Source organism: Mytilus galloprovincialis, chromosome 11, assembly GCF_965363235.1.
Source record: "Mytilus galloprovincialis chromosome 11, xbMytGall1.hap1.1, whole genome shotgun sequence".
NCBI classification, from domain to species: Eukaryota; Metazoa; Mollusca; class Bivalvia; order Mytilida; family Mytilidae; genus Mytilus; species Mytilus galloprovincialis.
The window spans coordinates 29,744,694-29,766,014 of NC_134848.1; the positions used below are offsets into that span (position 1 = coordinate 29,744,694).

Consider the following 21,321-nt stretch of genomic DNA (forward strand, 5'->3'; position numbering starts at 1 on the left):
CATATATACATGTATGTATTTTGATTTGCTGGACCCAACCTGGGGTATTTATTTTTTCAAATCATATTATTCTAATGTTCTGCTTATATTGGTGTTTATTATATGTGATATATATGTATTGACTGTGTTGGGTTTGAGATCTGTATATCATAATTATTTGGGATATTTTTTGTAACTCTTGGTTTTGTATAATATATGTTTACAGTTATATGACGAAGTTGTGTTATAAATAATTTATATTCCAGGAAGTGAATATTATTGTAGTTGTATACATAGTTTACGATACATATGACATAATAATAATTTATATGGATATATGTTTTTTGTTATAAAGATATATGTAAGTTAAATATTGTCTTTCTGAAGCTTCATGTTTCATAAAATACTTAAGCATTTTATAGTTGCAAAATATAATAGATTGACTTATAACTTAGATTAGTTCAACATATACATACACATGACAACTAAATGTGTGTAAATAAAGTTTAGTATCTAGTCATATCTCATGGTGTCTATAGTAACAATAGTGCATCATTATGATGCATATATGCATCTCACAGTGAAATTCTTCTAAAAACTACATAAATATGTCAACATATATACATATAAGAAAAAGTTAACAATAGTTTATCATACATTTAGAAATATTACTTGCTAAAGCTCTATGTATCTATGTTGCATCCTTTAGATGCACATATGTAGCACCAAATATTATAAATTTCTTAGAACTTTAGTTATTTCAACATATACATACATATGATAACTGTGTGTGTGTAAAGCAATAGGCAAGCATCTAGCCATATCTCTAAATATCTTCAGTAACAACATGAACAATGGACATCATAGTGATGTACATATGCATCACAAAGTAAAAATATCTTCTAAAAACTTCATAAATATGAATCACAAAGTAACAATATCTTCTAAAAACTTCATAAAATGTATCACAAAGTAACAATATCTTCTGAAGACTTCATAAAAATGCATCACAAAGTAAAAATATCTTCTAAAAACTACATAATAATTTCAACATATATACATATAAAAATCAACTATAATATTTGACTTATCCAATAAAGTTACTATCAAGATTGTACCCTTTGGACATGTCTTTAAATCTAATACTGTTGGAAAGTTTAATATTTGCATTATTTTTACATCCCATCCCACATCATCATTGGAAGTTAGTTTAGTGCCTGAGACTGAACATGCAATAAATAATAGTTATCAGTATGATATGTAATATATATAAGCTTGTCATGCTATCGTTTATTTATTTCAGGATAACCTTTTATATAGACTCATAACCTTTGTAAAATTTATAACTTTATGTTAACAGATTATCCATAGATATTTGCACCAAGTAACAATATTCATTCATATAATCATGTATTTGTATACAAGGTATACTATGTCATATCACAACCAAGTTTACATGGGCAGATAATATTTATAATATATGTTGGAAAATATACAAGGTATACTATGTCATATCACAACCAAGTTTGCATGGGCAGATAATATTTATAATATATGTTGGAAAAATAGCTAGTGTTCTCCCCAGAACCTTCATTGATATTTGATGATCTATTGTAAAATGTGATGCTATCTTAAGTACTTTTCTTTACAGATTATTATATGGATGGGATTCTTTAATACTTTAAGAAAAAGATTGTACATTAACCATGATGCTAACAAGGGTGGTAATGATGTTTCTAACGTAAGATGTTGTTTTAGAGACGTCTAATTGTGACATATCGGGAAAAGATGCATTTTTCTACCGATTCTTATCAATTAAACTAATTTAATTTGATTGCAAGTGCATGGACCCCTATTTTTTAAAACAACATTTTGTTTCATTTTGCAGGGGGATTATGTGGACCAAATTTTATGAACTGTATATTGCAAATAGTGCATATTTTTTTTCATATTGATATATAGACAGCAAATGTTGATATTTATTAAAGTTGATATATATTTTTTGTTACATATTTGATTAAATCAGATAAAAAATAAATGCTATTTGAAAACTATATTGTATGCCCTTAATAAATATATCTGGGGAGAACACTGTCAAACAGCAGCTATACTAAATTCTGTAATTTAACATATATTAATTGTCAGTATTTCACTGTCGTTTCCTTTTACCTCTATCATAACAGACAGAGGTAGTAGTGGGGGTAGGACAGTGTCTACCTCTTCTCCATCACCAACAATGGATGACATCAGGTCTTCTTCAATTTTATAATCTTTGTATTCTTCTGTTCCTGGTATATTACATACCAACACTATATGATTGTCTTCCATGTAATAGCCATCTACTATTACATTAATACTTCTTACTCTCTAATCTGAAATATTGTGTTGTTATTAGTATGATTGGTTACATTTGTTTTTAGACTTCTATATGGATTATATTAATTGTGTACTACATACTGGTTCTTTTACATATAACTGGTGATTGTTGTATGCAACTATCAATATCGTCTTACAGTATACACAATGTAGCATGCAATATCGGTATTTTTGGAAGTTTTTGCCTTACAAATTAAAGGTGCTGACCTTGTAATTGATGGCTAAATTTGACAATATGTGACTTGTATTGTTGTCACATTGCAAATCACACCACATTTTCTTATATCTAATTATGAGTTAGATGACATGTGCTCTGTTTTAACAAACCTATTTTAGGAGTTTGTTACATTCTCTATTTTTGCTTATTTTGCTCTTTTTATATATTGTTGTTCTACTGTTATTGTCTTTTTGTCCTCTTTGACTAGTACAACTGTTTTGTAGAATCTGATTATCATTTGTTAAATAATTATTTTTGTGGATTTCATTGTCACGAAGAACCTCATATGCCTTTGTCAAACGTTTGTATATTAGTTGCCTTTGGCAGAACGTAAAACTCCACAGTAAATATAACCCACAATAGTAGATGACAGTAACAATTTATATGTATATATATATATAGGAGTCTAAATTGAAAACTACGTTCAAACCTATGACTGCGTTGGATAAAAACTGCAATTTTTATACGTGTGCATGTCAAACAAATTTCGTTGTAGAAGGGTCTAAAAACAGCACAAACAACATTTTCCAAAAGACCAAAAGAGTGAAAAAGTATATTTAAACAAAACGCATTTGACTAACAGGTCGAACAACTGATGTTCTTTAACCCTGCTGACTGCCATTGACGATTGCCAAATAAAATTGATCACAAGATGTAACAAACTGGATCTTAATATAAATTTAATACGTCACAGAAAAAAAAAAGTTGTTAACTTGTGGACAGGATGTTGTGTCAATATTTCTTTAGTACAACATATCCGGATTTCGACAATAAATGTCTTTTCAGTGATGTTATATATATATATATGTTTCTTACTAACCTCTATTTTAGTGTTGTATGTATTGTTCAGTGACATTTCATTGTTGAACACATGAGTCTTCACATTAGCTATATAGTAAAACTCCCCAACTGAAAGGGCAAGACTGGCATGCTGTCTCCAAAGTGACAGTTTGATTTCACCACTGTCATCTTTAAGGGTAATGGCCTTGTAATCAACCTTTTCCTGAGTTTTGGATAGTGTTTTCTGAGTAGTAGCTTCTTCCTGTAAATATATATAGAATCATTTTACAATTGAACATACATGCTATTAACTTGATATCTAAACAATGTTTTAATATAGTGCTTTAAAGAAAATAATTAATAGTATTTACCAGCATATCAGACTATTTTGAACAATCACTCTGCCATTACTATCTATGTAATCAATTGATGCAATATTAAACTATGATTTCAAGTATATTGTTCAACTTTATGTTTTTTTTAAAAGATTTATCTATTATTTGTTATTTTTCTATTGATGATTATTTTAATCAACATTGGTTCTGTGATCTATATGATTATTACCTTAACCACTTTTGCTATTATAGAAACAGCCTGGCCTAATCCTGCTGTTTTGGCAGCACTTATCATCATAGTTGGACTATCTACGTCCTCTATCAGGGTCTTTGCTGTCGTCAGGTATCCAGTAGGTATACTACCCATTGCCGATGTCCTTGATAGTTTTGTTTGGCTGGTTATAATGATGGTATTGTCCCTGTAAATGTAGTTTCTCATCATTATTTGGTTGCCCTCTTTCATCATGGTAACTTTTCCTTCATCATAACAAAGAGCCAGCATGGCTCCAGTAACATCGGCAAGGCCCATTTTGGTGGTGGATTTGCTTTTACCATCTAGCTGGTAGTTCCTTGTTTGGCCTTGTTTTACAACAGTTGCCTTAAGTGGTACATGGTAGGGTTGGTTCCTTCCATTTGTCTTGAGAGCTTGTATAGTGTTCATTCTGAAAGTAAAATGCAAAGTATTATATATAAGCTTGTTAAATTAGTAAGTCTAATATGGATATTTAAACATATAGGTTATCAAGAAGATAGCTTGGTACTGAATTCAATTATTTCAGACTAATTCAGAGATATATTAATAAACAAATGAAGTAGTTATTACGAGAGTATATTGATGTAGTGTGAATGTTATTTAGATTCCTCTCAGCTAGATATCTTGTGTATAATTCGGAGTTTAGTATGACGTCCATTATCACTGTACTATTATGCATATTTTAGGGGCCAGCTGAAGGACACCTACGGGTGCGGGAATTCTCGCTACATTGAAGACCCATTGGTTGCCTTCGGCTGTTGTTTGCTCTATGGTCGGGTGGTTGTCGCTTTGACATATTCACCATTTCCTTTCTCAATTTTATCAATTACATGTCATGATGTGTACATGTATACAAGTATAGCATTATACTTACTTTTTAGCTTGTCAATACTAACTGCAGGAATGCAGAGGTATTGATTAGTATATATATATATAGTTCAGGTCAATGACCTGAACCTGATGCATATTTTAGTTATTTATAATATGTAGTGTTTAGTGATTAATAGTTGACTGTACAAGTACTTGAACACACATTTTCATACTGTATAACATGAACATAATGTAATTTTCAGAATAAAAACTTATATTTACATATGCCACAATACCAGGCTGTTTAACTTATTTACTCATAATAGTAAGGGAACGACTATTCAACTTCAAGGTGGGGTAATGGTTTTATATATCATAAGTAATATTCTGGTGAAGCTGATGACATAAAATATGTTAAATGCAAATTCTCCTCATACATGTACTGTCAAGTGGTTAATTTTGGAGATCTATTTGATTGATTGAGTAAAGATAACCTATGTATATAGATATCTTTTGCCTCAGGGTATAACCATAGCCATTACAGTTAAATAGTTCTTATCTTACTATATATATATTCATCATTTACTAAACAGGCAGGCACATGTATATAGGTTTGTGATCAGAGTAGTAAGATTCTAATGCACCATACTTTAAATCATCATTTTCAATGTTTGTGAATATTCGATCAAGACTGCTCTGATAGTCTGTTGTTATGTGAATAGGCAGTTCAGTATAATTCAAATTTGAAAATATTTTTTTCAATACATCATCTTTTTGTGAATCTATGTTAAAATCACCAAGTATAACAGTTTTTTCTCCAAGGGGGATAGTACAGGCAAGACTGTCTAATAAAAGTTTGAAGTTATTGCCACTTGCAATTTTAGGTGGACTATATATAAACAATGCTCTTAGCCTGAAGTTATTCTTGCATATTATAACAGATGTTACTTCTATTTGTCTGTATGTTATCTTTTTCTCGAATGTGACACAATTTCTACCATAAACAACAGATCCATGGTATGGTCTTGCTCCTGGTCTTGCCTCACAGTCGTTCCTATAAATTGTAAAATTTGGGAGCCCATAATCCCCATCTTGGTCTGCTAAGTGGAGCCGTGTTTCAGCAATGCCAATTGCATCACTTTGTAATATGTTATTTTCCTTCTTTAATTCGTGTATATGTAGATGCAAGGATCTAATATTGTGGAACACTATGGTAATCATATTTTCACTATATGACAGAGTGGGTATTACCAGAGATAAGTTAGCTGTGGACCTCAGTCTGTCCATTTCTATCATTACATCTGTGGAAACTGATATTTTCTCTTCATATAGATTTAAAATATGCAGACCTGACAAACTACGTACTCGGCTTAGACCAACATAGTGCATATGGCAATTCTTTCTATTACTGAAGTTGACAACTACATTATTTAATGTACTTCCTTGGGATTTGTGTATTGTTTTCGCAGCTGATAAGCGTAATGGGAATTGACGTCTGATTATTTGGTAGCCTGAGTTGTAGCCAACTCTAAATTTACGGGTTATTTCAAAGACAGGTGTCCAAGATGGTTCAACATTGGTGTTTCTAAGATAACTGTATTTTTGTCTTTGTTGCATTCCTATGTTAACATCGTCAAATAGAACCCATATTATGCTACAACGCTTTGAACCTTCTACACGATAATCTAAGAACTTGATACAGCATGAAGCTCCATTGGTCAAGCCATCTTCTATACTTATATTTGTGCAGATATCTGCATTCAGATTTTCAGCTAATTTTAGTATAGTTTGCAAACCCATGGTTTTAGAAGGATCATTTTGTGGTATTTTTTCAAGGATTGTTTTGTGCAAAGTAATGTTTACATCACCAGTTACTATGTCAATGCTTTCTATATATGCATTCTTTGTTGTTGACAACTCAAATATTTTGTTATTGTATTGTTCAACCTCTGCTCTAGTGGTGTATAGATGTTGGTACTCCTGTATTGTGTCACTTTCAAATTCTATAACCCTACTTTGTAAGACTGTGATATCTGATTCAGACTGTAAACCCTCACGTAAGCGATTTAACAGATTTGCAAACTCACCATCTTCCTGTTGACGCATAACAGTTTGGAGTTCATACAGAGTAAAATTATCTTGCCATAAATTGGCAAACCCATATTCATTACAAAATGGTGAAAATATCCAATTATCCATAACTGGTTTTAACTGATACAAGTCGCCTATAGCTATAATGCTAACACCACCAAATATACTTTGAGTTCCCATTATTTCTTGTAACCGACAGTTTATGAAATTAAACATTTTACAACCAACCATAGATATTTCATCTATCAAGACCACTTTCAACTCCTTATATTTAAGGCGATAAACATTTAATTGCTCCATGTCTAGGGGTTTGTATTGAAATCCTTTACTAGCAGGTATGCAGAATGTGGAATGAATAGTATTGCCATTGATATTGTGGGCAGCTTTTCCTGTTGGTGCACATAGCAATACCTTTACTTCATCTGGATTTGCACCTGGATATGCATTTAAACAGCGAATTAAAGCTTGATAGATAGCTTTTGTCACAACTGACTTTCCCACACCTGCACCACCAGACAGAAAATTATACAAGGGGTCAGTTTTAATTTTGAACCAGTGCAATATATGATAAAAAAACACTTTCTGCTCATTATTCAAAGTGCTAACAATCTGTCTATACTGGGACTCTGGTATCTTATTTAACATATAGTCATCATCTTCTATTTGTTTTCTAGTAACACCCATATCTGCACCTACATCATGTGTCAGCTGTTTCCCCGGATCAAAGCAACCATAGCGTTCAGTTAATGTCTGACCCTCATACATGTCTTGTTCATCAGTGTGCAAACATTCAGGCATGAACTGCGTATCTATAGATTCATCATTATCATCTCTGTTTTCTGCATTCATTTCAACTATTTCCAAGACTTTCCTGTTTCTTTCATATGCATTTCTTGTTTCTTTGATCGTATTTTCATGGTGTTTATATAGGGCATATACTTCCTGTAAAGATGTTGGTATATCATTTACTTCTTTTCTCCAATGGTGAAACAACATAATTAGTTCTCGATAATGATTGGTAGGATCATTTTTCTCATTGTATCTGACATATCGCAGAACCTTTTGGAATTGTCTTTTTCTCAATATTCCACCATCAGCCATGTTGTATTCTGTTCTTGATTGGATTGCTTCTGATAGCTCATGTTCATTTGGATCATGTGGATTGTCATCTTCGTTTTCTATATCATTGGTTTCAGGCAAATCAATTTCAGTCACAACTTGTCTTTTCAATTTTTCCTTTTGATAAGATATTTCAAACCACGAGACAAAATCAGCTAAACACCACTTATCTAGAGCTTTTGGTCGTCTTTCATATCTCTTTATCCAATTGTCACTTTCTACATCAGTTGAACTTTTAGACACATCTTCTAAATCAGAATATGATTTTAGGAGAATCAACCGTTCTTGCGGTGGACTGGTATTGATGAATATAACCTTACGAGAAGATTTACGCAATGGCATTTGTAATACCAAATACACTGCTTCTTGTGCTCCTATTTCAACATGAGTCAAGAATTTATTACTGACACAGCGAATTTCTTGTTGGATACTAAAATTATTTTCTCTGCACTCTTTCACTGCCCTATACATTAAATTTGACATTCCTCTTTGACCTTTTGATACATATGATACTATGTATGCAGCACATGAGTAAGCATCTAGTATAAACTGTACATCTATATTAGCAGACCAACATTTTAACATTACAGGATTGTACGAGTTAATCCTAATTTCTGACAGTTCTCTTTTTAGAAACACTCTTGGTCTGGTCATAGACCAACGTATTGCCTTTATATACTCAGACTCTTTTAATTTGAGCTCAATTAGAAAATCTTCATAGCTGATGTCACTACCAGATTTGTATTCATCTAATTTCTTTGTAATTTTACCATATATATTTGCACAATCACTTGCCTCTTCACGCTCTCCTGCAGACATAGGTTGCAATATTCTGGTTTTAGACATAGGAGGTTGCGGAAAATTGAATCTGCAAATTGGCTTCCCCTTCTTTCTACATGTTCTAGCATGACGATGTGTTTGATAAGCTAATAAATTAATGAGATCTGGCTGCTTTAAACATGTAATGTGGTCATCTATGAATTGCTCTATCCTTTCATCTTGATCATTTGATATATCAGGAGCATTCTTCACCCATAGGACCATGTGTATGTGTGGAGACCCACGTTGCTGGAATTCAACCCTATAAAAATAATCAGTCACCTCTCCTAGTGGTTTTACTAATTCGTCCATTAAAATATCTTTAAAGAACTTTTGGACTCTATAATCAAAATAACGGGCACAGGTAACAGGGTCAGACTTGATTAGCCTACACTTTTCTTGCCAGGGCATTAGGTTTATTTGCAGTTCTGAATACTCTGTATGGTCAACTAGTCTACCTAGACATTGTAACAAACTAAGCCAATGTGTTTCTGCAGCAGAAAGCGAGCAAAACCAGGCTGGTATCCCTAACTGTTTTATAAGTGCAAACAAATCTTTTTTAGCAGCTTCCCAATAAGCAGGAGAACCCCTTAGATTTCTCAAAATTTGATACCCTTCCTTATGTCGAACAAAAGTGTCTGCAGCACCAGGAGCCAATACATCCTGAACAGTAATGTTTTTCCCTTGCAATTTACATTTTCTCATTGCTAACTGAATTTTATCCTGCAAGAGCTTTAACTGATTTTTTTTTAATTTGAAGAATATATTTGGTATGGACAAAGCTACTCTTCTATCATAATGTCTCAGTTCCCATTTGGAGATAGTACTGTAATGTAATGGGACAACACGTTTATTGTTTGGCATGCGCGATTGTCCACAATATATTGTAGGAAATGACAGAAACTCACTATTGATGTCTTGGTAGATTCCTAAAGGTGTATTACCTTCACCGGGTGCTAAATTTAGTGTTTTACCAAATTCCCTGAAATCAACTGGCTGTAAAACTGTATCCATATTACCTGTATTTCTCCTGTCAAGATCAGTTTCTTCAGTCCAGTTATCACTATCAGAATCATTATTTGTATCTTCATTATAATTTGGGTCCCTTGGGGGATGTTCTACTACATTATTGTTTCCTACATTTACAGGTGGCATGATATTATTTCTGTCTAACCAGTTCTCATTTAATGATATTCCTTCACTTTTAAAAAGGGCTGTTTTTACTAAATAATTGACTGCATTTACTATTTTGTTTGGTCGAACCATCTCATGAGCAACACAATGTTGATAAGACGTTTTGCGCTTGAACTTAATATTTATAGTTTCATCATCATTTAGCATACGAGGCAGTGACCTCACTGTTTTTTGTATATCAGCAGGAACATTTACTACATTCCCTTTTAGAGATAGCTGCCCTCCCCTTGGCTGCTGTCGAATTACCATAAAAGGTATCCTTGGAGATATTAACCGTTCTTCTAAATCAGTTAAACCTTGCAATTCTGTAGGAATATCTGGAAATTTCATACCATTGCCAACTGAACACTCAGGTACCTTCCCAGTATCCAAATATTTTTTACATGTTCTGCAAACCCATTCTTTATTGTCCACATATACCAACCCTGAGGTACATCTTCTTAACAGGCTTTTATCACATTTAAGAGATGTTGCTAAAGAAACACTCTCTGTAAACCAGGTCTGATTACATGATGTACAAACATAAGAAGGACCCTTGTTCACAGACAGTTGGAAACACTCTTGCAACTTTTCAAGATCATTGACTATAGTACAAGTTTGCCTGCCTACATTGTATGAGGACAGATTTGCATTTTGGTTCTCTATATTTGTACATGTATTATCAGCAACACTTATCTCTGCATTAGATATAATAAATGGTTCTGACACTTGTATTAACTCTATCTCAGGGTTATTATTCCCTGTAGCTGCATTACTTCCCTTATTTTTAACTCTTTGCTTTGAAGTCATATCTGATGGTGTATCATCTTTTAAACTGCAGGACCTTTTACTCATTATCACACCTTCATCAGAAGCTATATTTTTATTTTCTATATTCTTAGGAGTACATGTGCTTACATTTGAAAACATTTTATTTTCTGCTTCACTTTCATGTAATATGTGTAATAACCCAGTATCTGTGCTAATCTTTCTCCGTTTTGTATTAATGTCTGTATAGGTATGTATGGTACTACTTGACAGTGTTCTTTTAACGGATGATCCATTCCCTTTTTCTCTATTTTTCAAATCTGTGTGTACACGGTTTAATTGAACTATGGGAAAATTCATATTGTTCTTGTCTAATGGTTTTTTTTTAGGGGGGAGTTTAATTTTATAAGAGTGGTTTTTCTTTGTTGATGGTTTAGCTTTAGTTAGCTTAATGCACACCATATCATACTGTATTTCTTGCAACTCACTTGTAGTGAGGGTACCACAAAGATTTCTTAAAAAAGAACACAAAGACTGCAAATTATCATGAAAAGAAACCAAACATTTTCCGTCACCAGAACAAAACCCAAACTCATTACGGCTATGTGGATCATACACAGCATACCTATTACCATCTTTTATAATAGCTATAGCACAGTCACAAAATATCACTATACATGCCTGATTATGCACTGCTGAATGGAAAATTAAATTTATGGCAAACTCCAAGCACATTATACTTGTGTCTACATAATACAATTGAGACTTTAAATTTCCGCTATATATTAATTGGTCAATGCCATTGTTTAATTTAAATATACTACCTCCAACTTGTAACAAAGTAGGTAATTCTGACACAGTTAAGAACCTTGGCGAAATATTTAATGTCTGACAAATGTGTTTGTACATAGCATCACCCTCATGTAAAGTACAATTTAGGTCTTCAGTTGTCCAGTTACTCACAGGATTAATTGTAGTAAAAAGAATAAAGGATATACAGTTTGGAACACATTGTCTTCCTATACTTATATCAGAAAATATATCTGAACCTTGATGATAATCACCATATATAAATGATTTTCTAAACCTCGACATGGTACACACTCTTACACCATAGAACTTTTTCTTAACAATATAAATAGACTATTCTGTAACATTGGATGCATAAACTATTTCCATGTACATGTATGTCTCCAAGAAACTTTTTCCTAGATAAATCAAAAAATTATTTCCGAGTACATGTATATCTCCAAGTAACTTATTCCAAGATAGATCATTATATTATTCCCAAGTACATGTATATCTCCAAGAAACTTATTCCAAGATAGATCATTATATTATTCCCAAGTACATGTATATCTCCAAGAAACTTATTCCAAGACTGATCAATAAAATTGTTTCCAAGTATAACTCGAAGGAATGTGTTTCAAGATAGATCATTAACTAGCGATACAAATGGTCAACTGTCACCTTTATATATACCGGGTCCTAACATATTTTATGTGTATACTATAGTTAGTAAGACACAGAGTTATTACTTGCTACTAATTAATACTACAATAGTACGCTTTTCCTTAATTAACTCTCATTGGGAAGCTACATGTAGCAATGTCATAATTGATGCTATCACAGTCATCTTGAAATGTATCTATTTAGGTTAAATTACATGACTTGATGGATAACAAATACTTAATTGAATCTTGTGCACTGATAATATAGTATACCTTCTACTTCTTTTTTGCGGTTAATACAAAACAACTTAACAAGAACTTGAACACACTAGTCACTACATGCTCATCCAAAAGTGGCAAACGCATCAGTTAATTGATGCATATGATGGTAGCAGCAAAATGGCAGAGGTAGAAGTCCTCTTTTCTAGTTAGCACTATTATGTACAGCCCTAGTCTTCAGTCTACATGTATATAATTCAGTCGTTCAAAAATCTAAACATCAACAAATGTTTAAGGCCAAGAAAACACTAGGTCTACATCAAGAGAAAAGAAACGTTCATACAACTCGTGTTTATGTGTATTTGAAAGAGAATATATCTGGTTAAACGATTTATAAAGGAGGATAAATAGGTAGATATTTTCTACCTAATATCACGTGGATATGTTTACATATTTAGACTTGACCCAGTATGACCCGTACAAGCAGTCACTGACCAATTGTTGTAGGTCACCGCCGTCGTTCAAACACTAGACTAGAGTTATAAATGATTAAGCCTATACTATTTGTGAGAAGTGCATCTGTTTGTTCTGTACAATTAAATTGTTTTACCTGATATCTAACTGTTTTCTTCTCAATTCACTTTGACTGTCAAATTCTGCGAGCTTGTTCAAAACATACGTATTACTGCGCCCGGAAGTGAAAAATTATGAGAAATCCTCGTAAAATAATGCTATTTTGTATTTTGTGGAATCCATTTTATTATACTTATCAAAAAAGATAAAAAAAAAATTACGATTAATAATTAAATTGCATATCATTATACGCAACTTTTATGAACTATTTTTTCCATAGCTGTAATTCGGTTATTTTGGCGGGAATTCATGCAATCGTCACAACTCGGCCGATTCCGTACCGATATATAGAGAGAATCGGAGTCACCCGAGGATTGCCGATTGGGAAATCATGTACACACACACACACGTAGATTGACTGGTTCGCTGATCGTAATGGTACACATCAAATAGGTAATGCCCGGAACGTAGTATCGGGAACCAGGATAATACGTAGACAACATACATAACTAATTCCAAAATTGATAACGCCCTACAGGCTTACGGTTTCTCGTTCATAAACGGAATTCCGCTTTGAATAATAGAATATGCAACATTAATCATGTGCAGTCGACCTTTTATTGTTATATCAACGTCTGAACTAATTAAAATATCTTTAGATGTCAGATAACACTCGAAATTGACGCGACCTCTTTACACACGGAATATAAATAATGATCCTGATAGTTTGTAGTCAGGTTGACTGCTTATAATGCAAAATACACATTAATAAACAGTTTTTTAAAACGAACAATACACACTGATTGTTACTTTAAGCCCCAATGTAAATGAAAGAAACAAAAATCATATCATATTATAAAAAGATGAGGAGAAAATTGAACATTTCCGGATCTATTCCTGGCCAAAAGACCCCCTACATAGATTTGATTGACGTTGCGTATGAAAAGATGTACCTCATGACTTAAAAGTCAGGCCTGAAAGCACTGCCTTTAAAAATTGCAGCATTTCCTCGGTAACATTTTTTCAGTAAATATCACTATTTTTTTATATTCATTCATTTTTACCAATATTAAGATATTTTTCAACATTTTACTGTATATTTGACATTTTTTTGGATATTTGTATATGATGTTACCTTAAATCGGTCATTTGATCAAGATGATTTTCTACTATGTATTAAAAAACGTATTAGAAGTAAAATTGAAACACCACAGCTTTAATTAAAAATTGCAACATTTCCTCGGTAACATTTTTTCAGTCAATTTCAATACTTTTAGGATATTTATTAATTTTCACCAATATTGAGATATTTTTTAACATTTTACTGCAAATTTGACAACTTTTTTGATAATTGTAATTGATGTGACCTTAAATCGGTCATTTGATCAGGACAATTTTCTAATATGTATTGGCAAATGTATTAGAAGCAAAATTTTAACAACCACAGCTTTATTTAAAAATGGCACCATTTTCCCAATAATATTTTTTCAGTAAATTTTACTACTTTTTGGATGTTAATTCAGATTTGGCATTTATTGATAATTTTTCATCATTTTACTGTAAATTTGACATTTTGTTAGATAATTGTAATTGATGTTGCCTTTAATCGGTCATTCAATCAAGATAATTTTCTACTATGTATTGAAAAATGTATTAGAAGTAAAATTGAAACACCACAGCTTTATTTAAAAATTGCAGCATTTCCTCGGTAACATTTTTTCAGTAAATATCACTATTTTTTTATATTCATTCATTTTTACCAATATTAAGATATTTTTCAACATGTTAATGTAAATTTGACAATTTTTTTGATAACTTTATTTGATGTTACCTTAAATAGGTAATTTCATCAAGAAAATTTTCTAATATATATAGGCAAATGTATTAGAAGCATAATTGAAACAACCACAGCTTTATTTAAAAATTGCACCATTTTCTCAATAATATGTTTTCATTAAAATTTACTACTTTTTGGATATTCATTCAGATTTGACCTTTATTGAAAATTTTTCAACATTTTACTGTTAGTTTGACAATTTCTTGGATAATTGTATATGATGTTACCTTAAATCGGTCATTTCATCAAGACAATTTTCTTATATGTATTGGCAATTGTGTTAGAAACAAAATTGAAACCACAGCTTTATTTATAAATTGCACCATTTTGTCAATATTTTTTTCTGTAAATTTTACTACTTTTTGGATATTCATTCAGATTTGACCTTTATTGATAATTTTTCAACATTTTACTGTATATTTGACATTTTTTTGGATATTTGTATATGATGTTAACTTAAATCGGTCATTTGATCAAGATGATTTTCTACTATGTATTAAAAAACGTATTAGAAGTAAAATTGAAACACCACAGCTTTTATTAAAAATTGCAACATTTCCTCGGTAACATTTTTTCACTCAATTTCACTACTTTTTGGATATTTATTAATTTTCACCAATATTGAGATATTTTTCAACATTTTACTGCAAATTTGACAACTTTTTTGATAATTGTAATTGATGTGACCTTAAATCGGTCATTTGATCAGGACAATTTTCTAATATGTATTGGCAAATGTATTAGAAGCAAAATTTTAACAACCACAGCTTTATTTAAAAATGGCACCATTTTCCCAATAATATTTTTTCAGTAAATTTTACTACTTTTTGGATGTTAATTCAGATTTGACATTTATTGATAATTTTTCAACATTTTACTGTAAATTTGACATTTTGATAATTGTATATGATGTTGCCTTTAATCGGTCATTTAATCAAGATAATTTTCTAATATGTATTGGCAAATGTATTAAAAGCAAAATTAAAACCACAGCTTTATTTATCAATTGCAGCATTTTCTTAAAAAATATTTTTTTCCAGTAAATTTTACTTAAGAATTGAATGCTTCTTTTTGTAAATTTATTGGGGTGTAAAAGCGTTGACCGAAGTACATTTTGTATGAAGCGAGGAAGCGCTTAATTCTAAAAATGTACGCACGGTCAACGCTTTATCAACCCTTTAAAGTTACAAAAAGAAGCATTCAATACTTATAATTACATTTTTTTAGCTAGGATCATGAAAACACGATTTTATCTAGTTTTATTTAATTCACCTGTGCACTTTTTTTGTGGACCTCGTGTCATCATGCACGATAAATGTTATTGTCTCATGCAATTGTTTACGGAATAACATGTGATGTGCTGTTAGCCAATCAGAATAACGTATTATAATGAAACATACATCTAATGTAATTATTACTTTTTGGATATTCATTCAGATTTGACCTTTATTGATAATTTTTCAACATTTTACAGTAAATTTGACATTTTTTTGGATAATTGTATATGATGTTAACATTTCCTCGGTAACATTTTTTTCATTAAATTTCAACACTTTTTGGATATTCATTCATTTTTAACAATATTGAGATATTTTTCAACATTTTGATGTAAATTTTACGCCTAATTATATATGATGTTACCTTAAATCGATCATTTGATCAAGATAATTTTCTACTATGTATTGAAAAATGTATTAGAATTAAAATTGAACCATCACAGCTTTATTTAAAAATTGCTGCAGCATTTCCATGGTAACATTTTTTTAGTAAATATCACTACTTTTTGGATATTCATTCATTTTTACCAATATTGAGATATTTTTCAACATTTTAATGTAAATTTGACAACATTTTTGATAACTGTATTTGATGTTATCTAAAATCGGTCATTTGATCAAGGCAATTAAGGCTCCTTGGATTCATAAGGTTCCATTTAAGCTCACCTGGCCAAAAGGCCAAGTGAGCTTTTCTCATCACTTGGCGTTCGTCGTCGTCTGTTAACTCTTACAAAAATCTTCTGTAAAACTACTGGGCCAAATTTAACCAAACTTAGCCACAATCATTATTGGGGTATCTTGTTTTAAAAAATGCGTCCAATGACCCCGCCTGCCAACCAAGATGGCGGACACGGCTAAAAATTTAACATAGGGGTAAATTTCAAGTTTTGTCTTTAATCTTGAAAACCGCTATGCATAGAGAAATTCTGACATTTTTTGGAGGTTTTGCTTATTTCCTTATAAAGTGTAAAAGATACACATGTAGATAGAAACTTAAAAAAACAAAAATGATCAGCAGGACAAGATCTACAAATTTGTCAACATGACTGAAATTGTCAGTTAACTCTTTATAGAGTTATTGCCCTTTCATGATGATTTTTATCAAAAAATGGATATTGTTGAAGATGCAGGTGAGCGACACAGGCTCTTTAGAGCCTCTAGTTTATGCTGTTATTTTTAAAAAATATGATATTTAGAGTCATCTTTCAATTGCATGAAATTTCTCTTTAACTCCTTTAATATGTCTTCCATGCATTTAGTTTGTCCCGTCTCTCATTATCATAGAAACCAAACGTTAAGTAATAGAATTATAGAAATTGCAATTATGTATTTTGCAAAAAGCAGGAGCAATACTATTCTTGCTCAGGCAGCATAGATTTTGAACTGTGGCTGACAAAATTTGTGTTTTGTAGGAAATGTCCTGTAATGCGGAAAAAATGATTCCAACTGAAACAGATAAACCTCATAAGGATGTTACGCTGGAAACAGTTGTTCAAAGAGATAAAGAAAAAAAGAAATATTCCTAGAACAACCAAAAGCAACAGAAACAGAACAAAATGTAATCATGTTTGTTATGACTAATAAATAAAGTATCCCTTCCCTTTCAAAACTGGTGACCATAGAAGTAAATCAGCAAGCAATATTATATTTTGTCTCTAATAGCAAATGTTATATTTGTTAAAAATATGTAATAAATTTTATTTGCAACAAATATATGGAAAGTACAAGACTTATCCTACATTATTTGCAAAAAAGTAAGAAAAAACTAATACTAATTTCAATTGTCTGTAAAAAATATAATTGTATCTGCAACAAATATATGGATAGTACAAGAGTTCTCCTTTATTATAAATTTGGTTTAAAAAAAAAAAATAACTTCTGACTTTAACTTTCTTTTAAAAATATGTAATAAATTCTATAAGCAACAAATATATGGATAGTACAAGAGTTATATCCTAATTATTTGTTAAAAAAATATATAACTTATGATTTTAACTTCAATTACTGCACTTGATAGTAAGTGCATCCAGATCAATAACTTGCACATTCTTGTCACAGCATTGGCATTTTGTTTTTTCAGTGCCAAGCACTTGGACAATCGAACCATGTATTGTTGTTAAACTGGCTGTTAACATGATATCTGATACGTCATCAGTGATGTCATCTATTTTGGTGATTTCTGTTGACATGGTTGTACTTAAAAAGAAATTGTCTCTGTACAACCTGGATGACAGATTACGGAAAATGTACCATCTATTTTCTGCAACTTATCTATTAAGTCTTGATATAATACTACAGATACTCTGGAAGATTGGTCTGAAACTAGTGCTTCTCTTTTGATTTTTTTTGGCATCATATACTACAATTTCTTCTTTAACGGATAAAATTCAAATTACTTTGGCTTTAATGGAATACTTGAAAAAATAAAGAAAAAGCCATGATATTTAGGCGAAAATCAAACCAGCGCAGAGTTTAATAAAATCTATTTGCCATCCTTCAACAGTTAAATTTACCAATAAAGCTACTCGGTGGGGTTGTGACCATGAAAAAACTGTCCGACAGAAATATGTTGACCGTAGGAAAGACAACCATGAAATTTTTGAAATGAAGGATAGTGGGTTAGTTCTAAACTCCAGTTTCTTCAAATTTCCATATCTTGGTGCATCTCCAGATGAAACAGCCAATTGTGACTACTGTGGCGATATTTGCATCGAAATCAAATGTCCATACCGCAAGAGGGATGTAAAACTAGACGCAGCACTAGATAAGCGAGATTGTCTTGAAATGCGTGATGGTAAATAAGCATTAAAAAAAACCACCAGTACTATTATCAGGTCAAATCTCAGCTGTTAGTGTGTTAAAAGGAATATTGTGACTTTATTGTTTGGACTGAAGCAGATTTTCATGCCGAAAGTATAGAAATTGATAATGACTTTAGTGACACACTTTTGGTCAAATCAAAATTGTTTTTCTCAAATGCAATTTTACTTGAACTTTACTCAAAACCGTCAGTTGATACGTCGGTAAATACTGAAGTCAGAGATCAAGCTTAAGCAGCCTGAAGTATCGGTCCAATGAGAGATACCTTCGTAAATGTTGATAATTCTATTAATTCATGATACATTGATTGATTGTTGGTTGCTTAACGTCCAGTGGCAAATATTTCATGCATATTCAGGACGAGAACAAGTTCACAATAAATTCAATAGGTAGGTTGATACGATAGAGGACATCTGGGATGATGGTCGGGGAAATTTGGACTGCCACTGGGAAATGAGGGTATCTTGGATAGGAACAGAAATTTTGCCTTGCAACAGGCCACCTACGGACCCCTCACAGAGTTGTTGCAAGGGTTCTTAACGTGCAAAGAGCGTGGCACTCTCTTTACACGAGGCATCGGATTTAACGTCCCCCTTCTGACCGGACGTGACGGCGAACTTGATACATCCCGCACAGCCAAACGGACGCCCCACTTCGGCAAGCGTTTTACTGCCGGTCGGGAGAAGACCAAGTGACCATATTTCTATACCCCAGTCACCCTTGGGGGGAATTCATGATACAAGAACTGGATCAAGTAGATTAATCATTTGCATTTGTCAGAAGGAACATAATCCTGAAAAAAGATGATGTTATTGGCTGCGACAATGAAAATTATCATTACATTTGGTTCCATTTCAAATGTGCAAAAATCAAACGAGTACCTTAAGGAGATTGGATGTGTCCGGCTTGTCGAAAGAATTCTATTAAAAAAAAATCTGTGTCTTGCTATCCCGAGCTTATGAGATGTTAATTCATTTAACTTCAGACAGTATTCACCTTCACCTTACCTCGTACCATATAGTTCGTAGTTCATAGCATCGTTGTCTGTAAGAGCTTCGTCTTTCATTGATGCATCCAATAACTGAAGTTGTAAGCTTTGACGTTGATATGTCCATGGCGAAAATTGCATGTTCCTTCTGTCGACATTTCGTCTGAAAAAAAAAGATATTGATTGGTATTTATACGTATCTAGAACTTTTTATATTGATTTATTCCGGCCACCAAGATAATATTTCAAGGAAAAATTTCTTTCCTTGTTGTTGGCACTCTGCTGTTTTCTGGTCTCAAGTCGGATTGTTGTGTCTTTGACAAATACCTCAGTTCCATTCTCAATTATAAACATGTAGCTAACAAATATTGGATTTGTATTATAATTCACTGTTACATTGCACTGCCATCCACTAATTCTTGAAAACATTGACTGTCATCCACTAATTCTTGAAAACTAAATATTATTTTTTTTCAGAAATACAGTCTACATCCTTCAACAGATAGAAGAGCGGGAGCTTAAAAGTAAATTAAACAAAGTAACTTTACATTACATACAGTTATGGCCCTGAATGTGTTGGACATATATCATCTTACCAGGAGTTTGACTTAAAGCCCGACAGGGTGTATAAGATATACATAAGAAATACGGAATTTTAATTTAACCAAAAATAAAGGTAAAGACTAATGGAAGCAACTGATACTGCGGGCGGCTCAAGGTTTACAAACGTTAATGTGGTATGATTTGACTTTTTTAATTTTGCTATATAAACTCATCATAGATACCAGGACTAAATTTTGTATATACGCCAGACGCGCGTTTCGTCTACAAAAGACTCATCAGTGACGCTCGAATCCAAAAAAGAAAAAAGAAAAAAAAAGCCAAATAAAGTACGAAATTGAAGAAATTTTTTCCGTTGGAAATTTGTAATGTATCTTTTTTTTCATTTTTTTCCTTGGTAGTTGTTTTGAAGATTATCTTTACAATGATGTTTTTTGCAAGTATATGTTTTATTTTTGTTGCATTTGTGTCACTGATGAGTTTTGTAGACGAAACTTACTTTTGACGTAAATACAAAATTTCAATACTGGTCAGGGTACAATCTAATTTATGATTAAAGACTTGTTCGATACCTCAACTAAACTACCCACTCTTTGCGAGTTCAAACAGTATTTATGGTTTCTACATTCTTGACTAGGGAGCTGGATTTGTTACCAATTATGTCATTCCATATCTGCTGACGACTATTTTCCTTGACGGTTAGGAAAGAATCTCCTGTTCGACAATATTCTCTCGTCTATCCTTCTCTGGTTCATAGGGTTCTCCTTTGGGGCTAGCAGGTGTGGCAATCCTTGTTGTCAGTTAAATAATTAAATGTGATTCATCTGACACGATAACCCCTGCTATTATTCATTTCAAGTATGTGAATTTTTGCT

At 32.1% G+C, this 21,321-nt stretch overlaps 1 protein-coding gene and 1 long non-coding RNA gene across 2 annotated transcripts in view; one reads left to right on the forward strand and one right to left on the reverse strand.

Moving 5' to 3' along the window:
* The window catches only part of LOC143051943 (uncharacterized), a 216,958-nt gene that overhangs the window by 20,747 nt on the left and 174,890 nt on the right, over positions 1–21,321 (forward strand). The window lies entirely within an intron of this gene.
* On the reverse strand, positions 1,606–13,948 carry LOC143051980 (uncharacterized). The gene is made up of 4 exons (XM_076224952.1): positions 13,001–13,948; positions 3,917–4,349; positions 3,323–3,614; positions 1,606–1,658 (listed from the first exon to the last, which is right to left on the reverse strand). Exons 2-4 carry the CDS (start codon positions 4,346–4,348, stop codon positions 1,606–1,608), a joined length of 777 nt encoding a protein of 258 aa, XP_076081067.1. The 5' UTR covers position 4,349; positions 13,001–13,948.

Excerpts from the sequence above, each read along its gene's own strand:
- LOC143051980 (XM_076224952.1), bottom strand. The coding sequence starts at position 4,348 with ATGAACACTATACAAGCTCTCAAGACAAATGGAAGGAACCAACCCTAC. Across the intron at positions 3,615-3,916 it reads TAATAGCAAAAGTGGTTAAG|GAAGAAGCTACTACTCAGAA; the intron begins GTAATAATCATA and ends ATATATTTACAG. Across the intron at positions 1,659-3,322 it reads TGTCGAAATCCGGATATGTT|TATTAAAGAATCCCATCCAT; the intron begins GTACTAAAGAAA and ends TTTTTCTTAAAG.